This window comes from Atractosteus spatula, assembly GCF_055471065.1.
Source record: "Atractosteus spatula isolate fAtrSpa1 chromosome 10 unlocalized genomic scaffold, fAtrSpa1.hap1 SUPER_10_unloc_6, whole genome shotgun sequence".
NCBI classification, from domain to species: Eukaryota; Metazoa; Chordata; class Actinopteri; order Semionotiformes; family Lepisosteidae; genus Atractosteus; species Atractosteus spatula.
The window spans coordinates 282,821-303,131 of NW_028296626.1; the positions used below are offsets into that span (position 1 = coordinate 282,821).

Genomic DNA, 20,311 nt, shown 5'->3' on the forward strand with positions numbered 1-20,311 from the left:
ATCGTTATTAATTTATTTATATACGCGATTCAATATTATATTCCCTTTTAATCAAATTTTAATAGTATGCTTGTTGACTCCGGTAGCACGTTAGTTAAAGACTTCGATGCTTAAAATGTTTAGGGAGAAATGGAATACTGGTGTGTATTTTTTCTTTAAAGTACCGAGACCAGCTATATACTGTATGTTTATATTCCAAAATTAATATAGTTTATGGCCTTCACACGCGTTACAGTATGCTCCTATTCTTTTTATGCTCAGCTATTAAGATTTCCCTTTATTGGTAAAATTCCATATAAATATTCAATACTTAAACGGGCACAGTAAAAACATTAAATATACATATACATACTGTATACAGTACAGTTTGCATACAGTAATATGTTTATGTTCCTAAATCAATCTCTTTTCTGAGCATGTGAAAGGTATGGTGAATCGGAGATTCTCAAAGATTACTGTACTTTGCATGATTGGAAACAAATGTGTGATTGCGAAATGCTGTGGTGTTACTTTTACAAAGATGGTCAATGAAAAAAAGAATGTGGACCAGGGCAATACTTTGAGTTTACAGCTTGTCCAAGGTCATTCATTATTAATACTATTAGTAATATCTTCGTTAAAGACTTTGATGGCGAAAGCTCAAACATGAGAGGTTGAGCTTTATTAGCTCCACCTTGCGGAAATTCCGGATACTATTATTTTGCTTAAGGTACCACGTGGTATTATGAGGTACTATACGAGAATTTATGGTAACTCGCGGTAGGCTGCGTCAAGTTAATCTGTCTGTTAATCAGTTTTATTTTGTTCTCTAGACCACTGGTCCCTCAGGTTAGCTGGAGGAGGTGCCTGCTCTGGGAGTGTTGAGGTATATCACAATGGCTCTTGGGGTACAGTCTGTGATTACTCCTGTGACCTGCAGGATGCCCAGGTAGGCTCCAGACTCCCACTACCCTCTGAATAAGGAAGTGGCTCCTGTCAATTGAGAAAGCATTTAATCTCAAAAACACCTTAAATATGAGACCAACAGCAAAAGCTTTGTTTTTAACATGCTGTTGTATTGTTCCTGAAGCCCAAATAATTGCAGCAAGTCAGTCATGTTCCCCTCTGAGGGTCTCCCTCCTCATCCTCAGTCCAGTCAGCTTCCACACCCAGAGGACCCTCTACTGCTGCCACAGCCACCCGACTGCTGGTCACCAGGCTCCTGGTACCTGTGGACAAGCAGCACCCAGCAGTGAGGGATCTGCTTCAGCTGGAGACCCACAGTGATGCTGCTCATCTAAACAGCCACTTTGCCCAGGAAGGGATCATTTCTCATAGTTCTCTGTTGGGCAGAGATGTATCAACAAGGGATAGAGAAACAGACCCACCTTCATTCCGTCTGCCAGCACACCTGGACTCACAGCAGACACAGACCTCATGGTCACCATACAGCTCCTCCCACCTGGAGGGGAAGAGGACAGGTGAGGCTTCCACCTGGCATTTCCCAGAGCATCCTCAGCAGGCTCTTTGCAGAAGTACCTCTTAGCCTCCCTGTTGTAGGTGCAGGACTTAGTCCCTGGTGTTGCTTTAGCAGGAGCCACAGCCATGACACAGTGCATGTACAGCTCAGTCACTTCATGCTGCAAGAGGGAAGGTCACAGCATAAAGGGATCAAGGCCAATAGAGGGACAGAGAAGGACCTTCTGCCATCAGTGAAGTCAAGCTGGCAGCTCTAGGCACTACAGCTGCCACAGTCTGGTTCACATCTAGATCATGGATGTGAAAGCAGACCATGGATCAGCAGAGCAAGAAGGCTGAGCAGCCTTTGAGAGCAGTACCTTCCTGGACAGCTTCTTCTGGAAGAGGAAGGCATCAATTGTGAAGCGGAGCACATCCTTCTGCTTGGAGGGGACAAACCTGGACAGGCAGCCATCTGCCTTGCTGTCCACCATGCACCTGGGGACAAGGACAAGGATGAACCCCTGCAGGCTCTTGGGGCTCCTGCCCACCTCCCCTCCCAGAAGGGGCCGTACCCCAAGTTGTCGATTACAGGGAAACGGGGCTGGGAGTGCCGGTCTGGTTTCTCTGTCGCGTAACACGAGTGGATGTACAGCCTCTGCTCTGCTGTGGCAAAGTAGGCAGTGGCCTGGAAGTACATGGGCTGACCCAGGAAGTACTCATCCTTAGGAGAGAGCCAGACCCAGCGGGCTGGAGAGAGCGGCAGCATTACACCTGCACACAGCGCCCCCTGCAGGCAGGAGGAGCCACTCGCTCAAGGAGCTTACAGTTGGTGGTGAGCAGGACAAAGCTGTGCTTGTTCTTCAGGTCCTTGAAGAAGGTCCTTCTCCTAGCCCACGTGGGGACATAGCCAACCTTGTAGGAGTAGTGGAACCTGCAGGACAGAGGGGATGAGGGGCTTCTGGAGACTTTCCCAGCGGCTTCTCAGCAGCAGAGCCCTGCCTACCTGTTGTAGGAGCACTTGACCGGCACAGAGAAGGGAATGAAACGATGCACAGGCGCACTGGAGGAGGGCGGGGCATAGCGGAGAGTGTTGGAGTACACCAGGCGGCCCTGGACAACCTGCAGGGTCACAGAGGAAGGGATATTCCCAGGAAAGGCAACCCCGACACTAGCCCTACAGCTCACATCGCTACACTGGCTGTAGACGAAGACCTGCTTACCGATCGCTTGGTGCCGCACTCGTGAAGCCCGTAGATGAAGTAGAAGTAACGGCGTGTGGTTCGGCTGACACTGCAGTTGCCCATGGTCACCTCCAATGGCCGACAGCTGAAGCCGAACAGGAGCCGACTGACCCTCACGTACATCCTGCTGGAGTCGCACCACACGGCCACTCCTCGGGTGCCCCTGATGGCCGGGCGAGCCGGCTTCTGCCCTCGCTGGGGAGGAAACAGGACGCTCTTGATATAGGCGGGTAAGGGCCGGCTGCGGGCTTCATCTTCTATTTGTCGAAGTAGGGCGAGTACGGGTCTCTGGACACGGGAAGGCGGCGGAAGACGGGAGCCAAGGAATGCGAGTCATTCTCGCTTGCAGACAGGTCTTCGGAGGGCGCATCTGCCAGGCTCAAGTCCTCCGACTGGGCTGCGTCTTCGAGAGCCGGGAAGTCGGCCTGGAGCGCTAATTCCCGAGAGTCCCAGCCAGCTGGCCCGGCGGAGATCAGTGCGGGGAGCCTGGCTCCTGCGCACAGGCACAACACAAAAAGAAACGAGCACATCGCCAAATTGATGTCCCGCTAAACTGCTACAGGAGTAAGACAAGTAAACCACCAAACTGTGTTGAAGCAAGAGAGCATAAAGTGTGAACGCGGTGACTAGGTTTTTATACTAGCAGGACTATGCTACCACACACATGGTCATACTACCGCTCAATCAACACAATCAATTACACACAGAGACCCGGATTGTTCTCAGCGTCTAATTAGAACCAGTTCCAGTCTGAGGCGGGACTCCGTGAAGCCTCCTGAACACTTTCCCGTGTGTATCTGACCTCAGCGGAGGAGTTCCACGCAATTTAGACAGAATTAAATCACCCACACGTGTAAAATTTGCTCAGATTAATTTATTGTTCAGTTAGTTTCTAATTTCCGAGGACAGTGTGTTAAACTCGCTGTCAGACAGAGTACGGAACATGCGACACGTCCGTCCACACTTTCCTTTATCGAGGGGGCTGTTCTATCAACATGTACCGCAATGAAAATAATTTTACTATTTTTCATGTGTAATTGCATGTCATATTAAAATGTGTAATACAAGCATTTCTTTGCTTCCCAGTAAAGAAATACTGATCAGCTTTTGACATGATCTGATAATAATTTGTCTGATTTTCCAGAGATTGCTTTTGCTTCGCAGCACTGAGAACCAATGGAAGCCCGTTTCCGTCTGGGAGTCATAAAAAATGCACTATGGTATCTCAGAATTGTGACTTAGAATCTCAGAATTGCGACCTAAAAACTCAGAATTTTGACTTTATATCTCACATTTGCGACTTCGAAATAGCCCATATTTCATTGTCTGTCCTTTTGTTATTGTAACGGATTCTTGTGCCCTCGCCACTCCCACCATACTTCGTGCCTCACTGTATTGGCTCGAACCCAGGCCTTGCTAGCTGAGCTAAAGAAGTGTTTTTTTTTAAGTAAAAAAGGACATACAATGGAAATATGTAAAAAGTATAAGTTTCAGATTTTATAATTGTGAATTCCTCTGGATGTGAAGTGTCTATTTCTGTATCTTATTTCATATTCTGTCTCCGTTTTTGTATTTCTGGTGTTTCAATATTTTTTTTAAAAAAAGCCCACCGTCCACTATTCCATCCTGGTACTATGGAAGCCTCACTGGCGGAAATGGGATTCTATAAAAATTAGTGTAATTAATTTGATTTTTATCAGGGCACTGTACAAGACAAGTCTTCAGGCTTATAGATCCTATGATCTTGTACGATTCATCAATATAGTGTAATGGAACAGCCGACATACAATTTGTAGTTCAGGTGGGTAGCTGCGTCAGCATACGTAGGCTGCAAAGGAACAAGTAAAGGACTATTCCATGGTGAAAAGAGAAGAAAAGAATCACAACGTTTTGGCTGTGGAGCCTTCTTCAGGTGTGAGAAAGATAGGGCAGTAAGCAAAGATAATTGTCTTTTTATCTTTGCTTACTGCAGTTTATCTTTGATGACAACATCAAAGACGTTAAGGAATTCTTACGGCTAACAGCTCCACGTCAACTTCCTTTTGTAACTAACCTCATCAGATCCCTCAACTCCCAACTCTTCCAGTTTCTAACTTCAGAGAAGGATAAAAAACTCAATCATCCTCTACAGAGAAAACCATCAACACCCTTATCACCTCCACCAATCCTAACCTTGTTGTTACTGTACCCTCTGACCTTTCCCTTTCACCCCTTTGCATCCTCAGCTAACATATTTTAATATTACAACAAAATTACAATAGATTGTACAGTACTTATGTTTACATTAAGGTAAATATGTCAAAATATCAAAATCCAACTGCACAGTGCAACGTAATAATGCTTGTCAAGTTCTCAAACAAATCTGCATTGTATTTTAAAAATATTTCAGCAGAGGATGTGACGGGAGTACAAATGACGATTCGACGATCATTTTTCTTGGGTGAATATGATTTTCTGGGGAGTTGCGATATTGGGCATTATTGGACATTTCCCGGTGATTCGCATTTTCTGCAAATATAAAAATGGTTAAGGTTTCGCTGACTAATCCAATCGACTTTTGCGGAGACAATAGAAATCCATCACTGCATGGGCTTCAACCACCAACCTTTCTGTTAACAGCCAAACAAGCTATCCAAATTCGCTACAGAGACTGATGGGAGTTTTTTCTCCAATCACAAGAAAAAAAATTGCTTGCGTTTTTCTTGCCAGCCGGCAATATTTCTTCTGCACTGATAACCAAGAATTGAATTTCATTTTTTGCAAGCTGTGTGAATTTCTTGAAAACCAAGTTTTCCAGAAAGGAAATGAACACATGCATTAAACGACATTAAGCCCTTTGTGATTGCCCGAAACGGTATGTTCTGTACTACAAGTTTAGTAGACAGGCGCTTTAACCAACTAAGCCATGGTGGCAGTAAAACACTCCCCATTACAGCCACTTAGACACACCACTCTGAGACATCTGCATTCAGTAAGGGCTGAGAGCTCTCAGAGCAAATTGCCTCCTTTACATAGCAGCCCCGACTCTGAGAAACGAAGAGAAATGGCTTTTATCTGGCATTTTTCATGTCCAATGTGTTTGACATATCCCAAGGGTGACAGTCTTTTGCGACACTATTTCTTTGTTTTTCTTCTTTCTGTACACTTTGATAAAAAAACGAGAAATCGTGCAAGGTAAAAATGTTTTTGTTTTTTAATGTAGAAAACGTGCACCATAAAATGTTGTGTTGAGAAGAAATGATTTAACATGATACGTGACCTAATATACTGGAGCAAATGCTCACCCAGCAAGGTCTGGAGAAGTTGGAGAGTCTGGTGGATGTGATAATTTCACGGTGTTTTTGAAGAAAACAGTATTTCTTTGAATTCTAAATCAATCAAAACTTCAGTGCAACACATAAACCCTTTGTCTGATTTAAAGAGATTATATTTTAAAACTCATAAAAATTTAGAAAACACGTTTCTTACTTTGAAATTTTAGACGGGGCGGTGTATTAATAGTAGCAACGCCGAGCTCGCTATGGTGAAATTCAGGTTATTTGACATACCAGCGGTTTAATAACGCGTCTGATTTCGGATCATAAGATTGTAGGTTCGACTTCTACCTGGTTTGGGTAAATTTTATTCAAGCTCATCAGTAATAGATGTCTATTATGTAATGAACTGCACCTGAAAGCAAACGTTGGGTCTGTTTCCTTTTCTTTCCAGCATGAAACAGCAGATCATTACAAAAAGCACCAGCTAATGTCCAATAGCGTTAACCATTTCAAATTATATTTACAGGCTTTGGACACTTCGGACTTTTTTAATAAAACACAAATGTCCTGAAACTCCATAACTTTCAGGTTTGTTTGAACCTGTAATACAAATTGAGATCTGAAACTTCCAGGATTTCATTCTCTGGTGTAGCTGTCTCTAAAGTCGGACGTGATGTTTAGCAGATGTGAACTGTGCCTTTTCTCTTGTGTTCAAGGGTATTCGCTGTGGGAGCTCCTCATTGCGTGTCCTGTACTGCTCTATTTTGTTTAGATTATCTATGTGGTGTACAGATAGAACTCAACTACATGGTGTGAATTTCGTGTTCAGGACCAGCAGAACCTGAAAAACTAATAACTGACCCCGACGTGATTTGAACACGCATCCTTCCAATCGGGAGGCGGACACGCTACCGTTGCGCCACATGGTCATAGTTATTACCTAATTTGAATTCCCTAAAGGAGAAAAATCAGCGTCTCAAACACACAAAAAAAATTATCCTGTGAGGAGCGCCGCTCTTCTGACGAGAGCATTTTATTCCCAGACCACATTTTATTCTTCCTGCTCAGCTCTTGTGCAGGTTTTCTTCTCGAAAACAGATCCAGGAACACTGTTTTTTTTTTTAATTAAGTACCCCATGGTGCAACGGTAGCACGTCTGACTCTAAATCCCGAAGTTAATTTTCAAAGTATATCGGAGTCAACTGATACTGATCAGGTTCTGCTGCTGAACCTGCAGCCTTCACCATTCAGTCCAATTCCCCAAGCCTGCTGACCTTCCCGTCAAAAGTCGCATTTTCACAGGGTACCCTTCAGAAATCGCAGTATAGAATGAAAAAACTCCAGTAGATCTCGGCCGCTGTTGGTGATTTTCCTTTAAAAACAAAAGAATCTCTGGAAATTTTACCACTTTCACCGAGACCGAGACGTGTACATGAGTCCACATGGGAGGGGCAGCAAGCTCGCATATATAGCTCACTGTGTATATAATGAAGAAGTGGAGGTTAGTTTCTCATCTGCACGTTGCAGAGCCTTACGCAACTCGTCCGGTACTGAACCGGGAGGACTGACTGAATTGAAGAAATTCAGAAGCAGACTAAGCAGAACACTGGATCAAATTAGAATATTACCCTTTATAGTGGGAATAAAACTGTCACGACATAATGAATTTACGCATCAGTTGCTTCGAATATCATTGTAATATTTAATTTGCTTTCCTGTCACACCACTTTTATTAATTATGAAGTTTATCAATACACGTTTATTTAAAACAATTTCATTTATTATTAATACAGTTTCATTCCGTCTTTATTAGAAGCTGTATCACAGATAATGCATGTAAAGCCTTCAGTATGCGATTGTGAGTTCAGTTATCCCAGGGAGTGAAGAGAACTGAAATTAAGTAAAATGACATTTAAATAGAGTGTAAATCTTCAAAGTTATCTCTCACTTCAAAATATTTACAAGGCTCTACCAGGAGTGGGGTTTGAACACACGTGGACATTTGTCCATTGGATCTTAAGTCCAACACCTTAACCACTCGGCCATCCTAGTCAACAGCACCTTTACCTCCGTTGTTTAACATTTCAATATGATTCAACTATTTTAAAAAGTAAACCAGGGCCCTGTCACAGAAACGTACCCCGTTCTGCCGTGCAACAAACAGGGGTACTTAGCACTGTACTAAAGAGGAGCTGTGTTTACTGTCAGCAGACATTTCCTCATTTCGAAAGACGTTTTCGCCTTCTCTCAGCTTTTTAAAGACGGTCATAAACAATCAAGAAGTAATTAATTTCAGTTTGAAGTCTGTTTCTTTTGTCTCCGCTTTTGATGAAGAAAAGCCGTGCGTGGGAGATCCCCTCTCTGAAGAAGTTTGCCGTCACCCTGCAAGAGAGAAGATCCATCATTCACCGAGGCAACCACTGAGACAATTAACATTAAACACGTGAAATGCGAGATGCTTTCTACTTAGGGATTTTATCCCAGTGGGCATTGATTCGTCGAATATACGTATATTTACGGCGAAAATACGGCTATACGTATATATACGTCGCCTCGACGTATAATCAACGTCGAATTGCAACCGTAAAATCGACGACATGAATAAACACATATATAACGTCGAAAACACATCTAACACAGTGCCTGAGGCTTTTTACTGTATGTATCGTGTGTGCCGCAACTAGGAGTATACGGCACTCTGCACAGTGTACGAAGTAAATTATTTTCGCAGTAATTAATTTACACGTGTATAATAAATATAGTAAATATAATAAATTAATTACTGCGAAAAAAAGCCTCAGGCACTGTGTTAGATGTGTTTTCGACGTTATATATGCTTTTATTCATGTCGTCGATTTTACGGTTGCAAGTCGACGTTGATTATACGTCGAGGCGACGTATATATACGTATAGCCGTATTTTCGCCGTAAATATACGTATATTCGACGAATCAATGCCCACAGCTTGGCATACAAGGGTTTTGCTGAGGGGGTCTTGCCACCTGCCCGAAAAAAAACAGTAAAATGTTTGAGTGCCTATAGAGTTTCTATTTTTATTTTCTTGACAAAAGTTGATACCATTTCCTGGACACCCCATCCCCCATCAGTGCGCGGTGCCCGGGGAAAAATCTGTAGGGGGGCGTCTGAAATTCTGAGGGGGGGTGATATTTTGGTTGAAACGGAGCTGTACGGTGCAGCTACCCAAATGAAATCTCGCAACTATGCCATTGATTAGTGCTTCATGATAGAAGATAACGACTAGCAATCTGGTATTTGCGATGAAGTTCAGTTTCACATTTTTCGTCACTCTCACGGTTTGTATTGCCTGGAGCGAAAAGTACCATAAGCGTTCATTTTTGCAGCTACATCGATGTTCTGAATCGTTAAGAAAAAAATGTTGTAAAACCAACAGAAAGCACAGACTGCTATAACTAGTCCTAGTTATATAACGATTTTAAGTATAATGATAAACTACTGCAAGGAATCGGTTCACCTGAGCAAACAGGATCGTAATGTTGACACTCAATAACGACACTGATATGTGCAGTTCCTGGACGGATAGCCCTCCTGCCCATCAAACAGACTGAGTGACTGTTCGTGTCATTTAGTGTTGTCTGACCATTGACAAAGTACAACTATTTTTTTAGGGCGCAAATTAAGTTAGGTAAATCTTTTTGCCCAAAACTGAAAGGGCGACATTCCCCCCTCCCCCCGTGATGCCAGGCCTGTCCCCATCCTATTCCATAATGTCATTATATATAATACCATACAACAGTGACTGATCCTTACTAACTGCATGCGTTAAAATTGCACATCAGCTCATAGCAGGGGGCACATAGCCGCGATGTATTATCAATGTTAAATTTCAACCATAATATCGACAACATTAATAAACGCATACGTTGAGAAAATATCGAACCCAGCATATTTTCCGGTTATATACCACAATGCATTGCTAGTATTCGTTGGTCACCATTTTGGACACGTTTTTCAAACGTAGAAGTATATCCGCAAATATCTCAGCAATCCTCTTTTGACGAGTAAGTATGAACAATAATGATACTATCTGAATACATACCGATCTTTCTTAATATTATTTTGATTAAAATAGTACGTGAATAAGCAAAAAAAATGGCACATAAAATAGTGTGAATGGGGAAGATGACACAAAATCGTTTTGCCGTTTCTCTTATTCTTATTCTATGTTGTACTTTCAAACTTTGGGTACTCTTTAATTAGGACAGACTTTATTGCTCAACTGCTATGATGCAAGCCAAATTTTATACATTTATTTCAGCTTTGAGCTTAGTAAACCGTTCATTTTTTAGATTATACTAAAGAAGATATTAATCATCATTTATTTGGGAAGTAATATTATATAATTTTCTCCTAGCTGCGGTGCTGAAGTCCCACCCTACATCAACAGAAAAAGAAATAAAGGAGCACGCAATGTGTTACTTGAAGAATGCATATGCAAGGAAGGGGGGAAGGAGATCTGGACACTGAAAATAATAGGTTTTTGGTTCTAACTGTTAGGACAATTAGACAGGGTTTGCAAATAGTGGACAAAAATCGTCTTAACTTCCATTGTAATATTTTTTTTTCTTGGAAATATAGAAGTTGTACATTTTAAAATGTATATTTGAATCAAAATGTGGTTTTGAGTTAGTGTGTTAATGTAATTAGTTTTGTGTTTGTCATTACTATACTGTATATTGCCATGTTACCAGAATTAGCTGAAGTTTAAGACTAGTTGTGTTTTTTATGATTATTGCCCATATGTTGATTGTTGATTGATTGTATACAATGTATAATTTGAAATACATATGTTTCAGGTGTGAATGTGTATTTTCAGAATAAATTTCTAAACCTAATCATTGGCTTGGTTTACTTGTTTCTACACCTATAAAATCTATCTTTGATGTATAATAGACCTCTACCCATTTACGTATAATAGACCTCTACCCATATACGTATAATAGACCTCTAACCATATACGTATAATATACCTCTAAAGTTATACGTATAATAGACCTCTAACCATATACGTATAATAGACCTCTAAAGTTATACGTATAATAGACCTCTAACCATATACGTATAATAGTCCTCTAAAGTTATCCGTATAATAGACCTCTAAAGTTATCCGGAACTCCAACCATATATGTATAATAGTCCTCTAAATTTATCCGTATAATAGAACTCCAACCATTTATGTATAATGAACGTCTAAACATAGACGTATAATTGACGTATAACTTTAAACGTATATTAGAATTTCATTCTAGACGAATTGTAGACCACATTTAGACGTCTAAGGTATGCGTTTAATAGACGTATATTATACGTCTTTTGCCCACTGGGATAGTTTCTACTTTGTCAGAAGTGGGATTTAAATAAAGGTCTCCAGGAAAAGCTGCAACCTAAACGCAACGCCTTAGACCACCAACCATCCAACCTGTGTCTCTTATATGGAATTATATTTTATTTCTTTCTACTTGTTGAAAAGAAAAAAAGTGAAATCATGTAAAGAGGGAAATGTGTTTTTTTCATGGGGAAAAACTAGTACGAGCAAATGTAAAGTTTAGAGCAGCGTTCAATAAAAACGATCAGAAACCGAAAGCGCTTCTTATGCGTATCAGTATATTCCGATACCGGTGGTTCTGCAGAAGAAATAAGAATAGCTGGACTTCAAGCACTGTGTTGCCATTACGGCTACTCTGGCTGCAGCTGTTTTAAGATCTACTCAGCGGGCACAGAAAGTTGTAGGAGGTCCACCACCACCGTTATTGTAGGATAACAGCCACAGACACGAGAAGATATACTATTCCGAACAAATGTCTTAAAAAATCACGTTGAAAATGGTGACAATACGTTTTTTGTTTCTTTCAGGTAACCTTACTTTTGCCTGTAAAGTTCACATTATTTTCTGTAGCCGCAAATCCCCAATATTTCTGCTGTCTCCCGAGAAACACAAGCGTGGAGTCAAATCATATTAAATAACAAAACACATCTATTAATTTAACACCCAGATGTGACAGAACACATGTAAGACTTACACACAGCCTTTAATATGCGATAGTGAATTTGCAGGTATCCTGGGGAGGGAAGAGAACTGATATTAAGGAAATACATATTTAAAGGGGATGTAAGTCTTAAATGTGTTTTGTCACATCTGGGTGTTAACTGAATAGTTTTTTAGCATTATTTATTGTGTTTTAACTCTATACTTGTGTTTCTCAGGAGACAGCAGAAATATTGATGTTTACATTTATATTCACATTCCCGGTGATATTGACTTAGGTACTCAACTATTTACTTGTAGTTTGACTCATGTCAAAAGTTGAAAATCTCTGCAAACATCAAGATGGCTAAGGATGTGGAAAGAAACTCAATCACATTTAGAGAAGGTAATGTTTAGATCGGATTAAGTCGAAGTGTGTCTCTGGGTGCGTTTGATCTACCAACGTTGTGTTTAACTGAAGGACACCCTGACTGAGTGTGCCATAGAAACTGACACACGTCGTATTTTTTCTACATTCACAGATTTTTGGCTAAAGTAAAAAAATCGTTGTCATTTTCTTACCAGCTGGCAGTAATTCTTTTGCACTGATAAGAAAGATGAGCATTTTATCTTCCGCAATGTGTGGATTTCTTGAAAAACAAGTCGTGCCAAAAACGAAATGAACATTTCATTTAAACATAATGCAGAAGAATATTGTCTGTAACAATAAACGGTGCGCGAAAACAGGAAGAAAGGCACCGCTGGGATTTGAACCCAGGATCTCCTGTTTACTAGACAGGCGCTTTAACCAACTAAGCCACAACGCCGGCAGAATTCGCCTCTTTTACTTCCACTTGGACACACCGCTCTGAGACACCTGCGTTCAGTAAGTGCTGAGTCGGCTGGCTGAGCACGTTGCCTCCTTTACATTCAATAGGATCCCCGACACTAAGAGAAAGGTACAGAAATGGCTTTTATCGGGCACTTTTCATGTCCAATGCGCTTGACATCTCCCACGGGCGACAGAGTTCATTTACGACACTTTTCCTTTCTTTCTTCTTTCTGTACTCTTTGGTGAAAAAAAACGAGCAATCATGTAAGGGACAATGTATTTTTTCATAGAGAAAACGTGCACCAGGAAATGTTGTGTTTAGAAGACGTGAGTTAACATGAAAAGTGACCTAATTTACCGGAGCAAATGCTCGCCTAGCAAGATCTGCTTTACTACAAGAGAGATGTAGAGTGAAAGACACGATCATTTCACGCCGTTGTGGAACAAAACGCTTTTTTCTTGGAATTCTAAATCAATTAGAAATTCAGAGCGACACATAAAGGCTTTGTCTGCATAAAAGTGTTGATTTTTAAAAACTGACAAAAATGTAGAAAACACGTTTCTCACGTAGAAATTTAAGATGGGGGTGGGGTATTACTAGTAGCGACGCTGAACTCACCATGGTGCAATTCATTTACATGACGGGCTAGTGGTTTAATGGATAACGCGTCTGATTTCGGTTTATAAGATTGTCGATTCGACTTCTACCGGGGTTGTGTGATTTAAATCAGGCTCCTCAGAAGTAGATGTCCGTTATGTAAATGAACCGCACCTGAAAGCAAATGTTGGGTCTGGGTTCCTTTCTTTCCTGCATGAAATAGCAAATCGTTACAAAAAAAAACACCAACTAATGTCCAATAGTCCAATAGTTAGTCATTTAAGTAAACATGAATATACTGTAAGGTCTTGGTACATGGCAAATTATAATTACAGGCTTCAGACACTTTTTCATACAAAAGTGACCAAACACTCCCTAACTTTCAGGTTTGCTTGAACCTGTAACAAAGAGGAGGTCTGAAACTTCCATTCTCTGACGTTACTGTCTCTAAAGCCGGACGTGATGTTTCGCGGATGTGCAGTGTGCCTTTTCTCTTGCCGTGTTCAAGATGATTCGCTGTATAAGCTCCTGACGGGGTGTTCTGTACTGCGCTGTTACTTCGTTCACATTACCTATGCGCTGTACAGATGAAACCCGACTGCGTGGTGTAATTTCCGGGTTCGGCACCAGCAGCACCTGCAAACTCATCAGCTGACCTCGACGTGATTTGAACACGCAACCTTCTGATCTGGAGTCAGACGCGCTACCGTTGCGTCACGAGGTCACGCGCCTCAAGTGCTTTTAATTCCCCCAAAGAGAACAATCAGCGTCCCTGCAAAAGTTTTTTTTCATTCTCTCCTGTGAGGAGCGCCGCTCTTCCAACGAGGGTCTCTTCTTCCCAGACCACAGATTATTCTTTCCGCCCGGCTCTCTCACAGAGAGCAGACACACCGTCTCCACTGATGTGTTTACTACATCTATAGGTCTGACCCCCTACAGCCCCGATATTCCTGGACAGGATATTTACCACCAGCCTCGTGAACTTCTCATCTTGACCTCTCCCAGGAGGAGCACAATTAACACAGAATCCTCTCTCCATTTAGCAAATAACACAAAACACTGTTTACCTGTCAAGACAGAAAACCAGGCTGCTCCAGGTGAGGCTTGAACTCACAACCTCGGTATGATTCCACTGCTCATGTCATTTGACATGGCCTGAACCAGGAAAGAGATTGGAAATCGAGAAGTTATGGCGTTGTTTTAAAACTTGCCTACTCTTTCAATTTTTCGGTCAAATCTTTTATCTGGGAGTACTTTCAATTGATGTTAATCCTTGTCCCGATGCACGATTCTGGGCCATGGTGCATCTTGAATAATGTTCTTATAGGCTTCAGTTTGGAAAAGTGCGCTCTTCAGAAGCTACCGAAACCGCTAATGGTTACATAACACTTAATGCAAAAGGAACGTTCGGGTTTGAAAAAGAATATTACTTGCTATGAATACAAACACTGTTACAGGAGGCGTGTTAGGGCTATTTTAGCTTAGATCATCAATTCATCTGACATTTCTTCTCCATCTATATCAACAGCGTAATCGCTACTGAGCGCTAAAGGCAGGTCCTGGCAATACAATCTTCTTTAGAAAACATTTTTAAAACTATTTCCACTACCATACGTAAAGTAAAAGATACCGATTGCACGCAACTAATAAAATCTTATTTCCAGGGACGTTGTAGCTAGATGCAAATTACAATCGAAACTGTATCAGCTTTAAAATTTTCTTTTGGATCCACAGGACGATCAGCACGAGACTCAAAATATGCCTGTGTTTGAGTGTACAGCATAGATTGTACAGCATTTATGTTTATATTTAGGTTAAAATGAAGGTAAATATATCAAAATATCAACATCCAACTTCACAGTGCTAACGTAACAATGCTTGTCAAGTTCTCAAACAAATCCGCGTTGTATTTCTAAACTATTTTAGCAGAGGACGCAACAGGAGTATAAATGATATCTCCCGCCAGCCCTTCAAAGATACTTTTCCATGGGTGAATATGGTTGTCTGGGGAGTTGCGGTGTTGATCACTATTGGACTTCCCCGGTCTCAAGTGTTGTTGTTGGACACGGGCAAAAGACTCGCATTTTCGGCAATTATAAAGAGGGTTAAGGTTTCGGCTTTAGCGGAGCCAGTGTTTACATTGACAATACTAGGAAGACCGTCTCTGGGTGGGCTCGAACCACCAACTTTTCAGTTAACAGCCGAACGCGCTCGTCGATTGCGCCACAGAGACTGACGAGAGAAGCTTTTCTCCATTCGCACCTTTCCGGTCAAAAAATAAACATTGCTTGCATTTTCTTGCCAGTCGGCAATATTCCTTCTGCTCTGATAGCCAAGAATTAAATTTCATTTTTCACAAGCTGTATGAATTTCTTGAAAAACAAGTTGTTGCAGAAAGGAAATGCATTCATGCATTAAACTAAATCAAGCCCTATGCGGTTGTCCAAAATGGTACTTTATGCACAAAAAGACAGGAAGAAAGGCACAGCTGGGATGTGGAGCCAGGATCTCCAGTTAACGAGACAGGTACTTAAAACAACTAAGCTACGGCGCCAGCAGAATTCTCCTCTTTTACAGCCGCTTGGACACACCGCTCTGAGCCATCTGCGTTCAGTAAGCACTGAGTCTGCTGGCTGAGCAAGCTGCCTCCTTTACACGCAACAGGAGCCCCGACTGTAAGAGAAACGAAGAGAAATGGCTTTTATTGGGCACTTTTCATGTCCAATGCGCTTGACATCTCCCAAGGGCGGCAGAGTTCATTTACGACACTTTTCCTTTCTTTCTTCTTTCTGCACTCTTTGATGAAACAAAACGAGAAATCATGTAAGGGAAAATGACTTTTTTTCATGGAGAAAACATGCACCAGGAAATGTTGTGTTTAGAAGACGTGAGTTAACATGAAAAGTGACCTAATTTACCGGAGCAAATGCTCACCTAGCAAGATCTGCTTTACTACAAGAGAGAAGTAGAGTGAAAGACGTGATCATTTCACGCCGTTGTGGAACAAAACGCTTTTTTCTTGGAATTCTAAATCAATTAGAAATTCAGAGCGACACATAAAGGCTTGTCTATGTAGTGTGCTCTCTGAAGGCACCAGTTCTGTAGGGTTTGAGCATTTACTGGGACAATTATTAATTGTAGCAGTAAATCACAAAATTGATTCTTTTGATGGCTTTAGAATCCAATATAACTCAAACAACGCACACACACAGGTACTAATACACGAGGATACATTTATTAATACATAGAATATGGATATAAACCTAACAGATCTTATCGAGAGGGTTATCAGAATACAAAAGGTATATATTCAGTCAGTTACGAAGAGTTACATATATCAAGAGGACATACGTTCAGTATATCATTCATTTAGACCGTTTCGTAAATGAACTTGGTTATAACTTCTACATTAGATACTCAAAACAAGTACATAACTCTTAGGAATTAAATTGATATCAACTGGTTGGGATAGCAATTGAATTCTCGAGCTGTAATGCATTGAAGTTGAATACTCATCCAATCTCTGGGGATTCAGATCTCCTGCGGGCACAAAGAAACAGTTGCAGGTTGTTGCTGTCCAATCCGCGCTCTCTGGCTCCATGCCAGGCTGTGCTGTGCGGCTTGCGACGGTGCGCTGCTGATGCTCACTGACCGGCTAGTTAGTGTTGGCTTTAACTAGCAGAGTTTGTGCACAGGAGAAAAGATGACTGTGGGTCCCAGCAAGTCAGGAAGAGGACCGGTTCATTCCTGATGAAGCGCTAGTTCTGAATAGTGATTCAGCTGTCCACAGTTCCGACCTGTTCACGAGGCTTGCTGCTGATGCTAACCTCGGGTGGATCCTCTGGTTACTCTCTGGCAACCTCCGCTCTAGACTCTTAGAACAAAGCAAAGTTCTGGCACTCGGACACACTGGCCATTCCATGGTTGTCCGGGCTGAGTCTCAGGATGGTCAGGAGGCGCGCTGCGAGAATGTCCTGCCCTTGAGAGCCTTCTGCTCCTGGGCTGTCCTGCCCTGGAATTCTCCTTTGAATTCCCTTTAGAAAAGTCCACAGAATTCTCTCAGGCCCTCTGTGTTGCCTGTTTTTACCTGGAGGAACTTCAGCTCGTTCATTGGCTGAAAGTTCCATGGGCATCAGAGTCCCACGTGGGTTACTCGGCCCTACCAGTCCCTGATTGGTTGATCAAGGTGAGATATGAGTCATTTACTCCTGACACCTAGGAATGCAGTCCAGATGTCCATCTGGCACTCCCTAGACAGATAGGTGCCAATGGATGACCATTGATCATGATAGCCAGGCTTACCTAAGTGCATCCCCCTTTGGGAGCTGTCCCTTATCAAAAGAAAACATCTTTAAATCAGCCTGCATGAATAGTTTCTCTGTGGCTGCACCACAGAGATGAACAGAGAGTTGGGGCCTCATTTGGGAAAGACCCGCAACACTTTATTCTGTCTTATTAAGAAGCATTGCCGCTACATCTGCTTAAAAGTGATGATTTTTTAAAACTGACAAAAATGTAGAAAACACGTTTCTCACTCAGAAATTTAAGATGGGGGTGGGGTATTACTAGTAGCGGCGCTGAACTCTCCATGGTGCAATTCATTTACGTGACCGGCTAGTGGTTTAATGGATAACGTGTCTGATTTCGGTTTATAAGATTGTCGATTCGACTTCTACCGGGGTTGTGTGATTTAAATCAGGCTCCTCAGAAATAGATGTCTGTTATGTAAATGAACCGCACCTGAAAGCAAACGTTGGGTCTGGGTTCCTTTCTTTCCTGCATGAAATAGCAAATCGTTACAAAAAAAAACACCAACTAATGTCCAATAGCGTTAGTCATTTAAGTAAACATGAATATACTGTAAGGTCTTGGTACATGGGAGTGGATTTCAACCACAATTAAAAAAGGGCAAATTATAATTAAAGGCTTCAGACACTTTTTCATTCAAAAGTGACCAAACATTCCCTAACTTTCAGGTTTGCTTGAACTTGTAATAAAAGAGAGGTCTGAAACTTCCATTCTCTGATGTTACTGTCTCTAAAGTCGGACGTGATGTTTCGCGGATGTGCAGTGTGCCTTTTCTCTTGTGGTGTTCAAGATGATTCGCAGCATAAGCTCCTGACTACGTGTTCTGTACTGCTCTTTTATTTCGTTCAGATTACCTATGTGGTGTACAGATAAAACTTCACCACATGGTGTAATTTCTGGGTTCGGCACCAGCAGAACCTGCAATCACATCAGCTGACCTTGACGTGATTTGAACACACAGCCTTCTAATCTGGCGTCAGACACACCACCGTTGCACCACGAGGTCACCCGTGATGAATGATCACCCGTGATGAATGATTTCTCTTTTTCTCCAAAGAGAAAAATCAGCATCCCTGAAAAAGATTTTGTTTTAATTTTCTCCTGTGAGGAGCGCTGCTCTTCCGAAGAGGGGTCTCTTCTTCCCAGACCACGGATTATTCTTCCTGTCCAGCTCTCCCACAGAGATAAGACACACCATCTCCACTAATGTCTTCACTACATCTATAGATCTGATCGCCTACAACCCCGATATTCCTGAACAGGATATTTACCACCAGCCTCATGAACTTCTCATCTTTACCTCTCCCAGGAGGAGCACAATTAATCCAGAATCCTCTTTAGCAAATAACACAAACCACTATTTACCTTTTAAGACAGAAAACCAGGCTGTTCCAGGCGAGGCTTAAACTCACAACCTCGGCATGACTCCAATGATTATGTCATTTTACATGGCCTGAACCAGGAAGAAGATTGGAAGTCAAGACGTTATGGTGTTGTTTTATTACTTTCCTACTCTTTTAATATTCAGGTTAAATCTTTTATTTGGGAGTACTTTCAATTGATATAAATCCTAGTCCCAATGAACGATTCTGGGCCATGGTGCATCTTGAATAATGTTCTTATAGGTTTCAGTTTGGAAAACAACTCAGTAGCAGACTATGCAGAACAAGCAAACACATTAGAACTGTTGTGAATGCAGTGGAAATAATTTAGTCTCTAAATAACGAGCTTATGCACCACTTGCCTGAAAATTGTTATATTTAACTAAAATTGCTTTCCAGACACCACAATTATTCACAATAATTTTATCAATACATGCCTTCATGAAAAGTGTAATTTATTAATAATTAACTTTAATGTCCATCTTTATTAGGAGATGTATTACATGTACAGCCTTTAATATGCGATAGTGAATTTTCAGGTATCCTGGGGAGGGAAGAAAACTGAAATGAAGGAAATACATATTTAAAGGGGGTGTTTGTCTTAAATGTGTTCTGTCATATCTGGGTGTTTGAATAGATTTGTTGTATTATTTATTGTGATTTCACTTTATACTTGTGTTTCTCAGGAGAAAGTAGTTACATTGGGGATTTGAGGGTATAGAAAATACATTGTGCTGTATGGGTAAATATAAGGATATGTTAAAAAAAAAGTATTGGTACCTTTGTGAACGTCATTTTTAGATATCTGTTGATCATTCAGCGACCTAGGCTTCCCTCTGGACTCTGCACTGAGTTGAAAGCTACGGGAGCTCCTCACTGCTTGTCCTGTAATGTTACCTGTGCTCTCGTCTACATTATCTACATGCAGCACAGCGCCAAGAACACCATAAACTTTGTAATGGAAAGTGCTTAAGAGCATGAAAAATATTGAACATTTTAAACATTCATAGAACAACTTGAAAAACGGAGGGAAAAAAGACCATCTATTTCATAGGTTCACAGTAGTTGCAAGAAAATCAGTCACCTGACTAGGGACCCAGAGATGAAAAGTTCGATATTCTACTGACTGGGCTATTCCCGTCTACACAGTTTCTCTCTGAAACAACGTTTTTCAAGAAATTTGCAAAATTTGAAATACAATACTTGCTTAAAAGTGCAGATTATTTTTTACCCAAAACTGCAAATGGAGA

General features: G+C 41.4%; 1 protein-coding gene and 3 non-coding genes across 4 annotated transcripts; all 4 read right to left on the reverse strand.

The window, feature by feature from the left end:
- Nucleotides 1-1,092: 1,092 nt before the first annotated feature.
- On the reverse strand, nucleotides 1,093-1,931 carry LOC148811889 (zona pellucida sperm-binding protein 3-like). The gene is made up of 4 exons (XM_088908697.1): nucleotides 1,818-1,931; nucleotides 1,519-1,619; nucleotides 1,368-1,441; nucleotides 1,093-1,208 (listed from the first exon to the last, which is right to left on the reverse strand). Exons 1-4 carry the CDS (start codon nucleotides 1,929-1,931, stop codon nucleotides 1,093-1,095), a joined length of 405 nt encoding a protein of 134 aa, XP_088764823.1.
- Nucleotides 1,932-7,907: 5,976 nt separating this feature from the next.
- trnal-uaa (transfer RNA leucine (anticodon UAA)) lies at nucleotides 7,908-7,990 on the reverse strand. The gene has a single exon. It is a non-coding gene; the product is annotated as a tRNA-Leu (tRNA).
- Nucleotides 7,991-12,694: 4,704 nt separating this feature from the next.
- On the reverse strand, nucleotides 12,695-12,768 carry trnat-agu (transfer RNA threonine (anticodon AGU)). The gene has a single exon. It is a non-coding gene; the product is annotated as a tRNA-Thr (tRNA).
- A 1,255-nt stretch (nucleotides 12,769-14,023) lies between these two features.
- On the reverse strand, nucleotides 14,024-14,095 carry trnaw-cca (transfer RNA tryptophan (anticodon CCA)). Its single transcript has one exon. It is a non-coding gene; the product is annotated as a tRNA-Trp (tRNA).
- Between the last annotated feature and the right edge of the window lie 6,216 nt (nucleotides 14,096-20,311).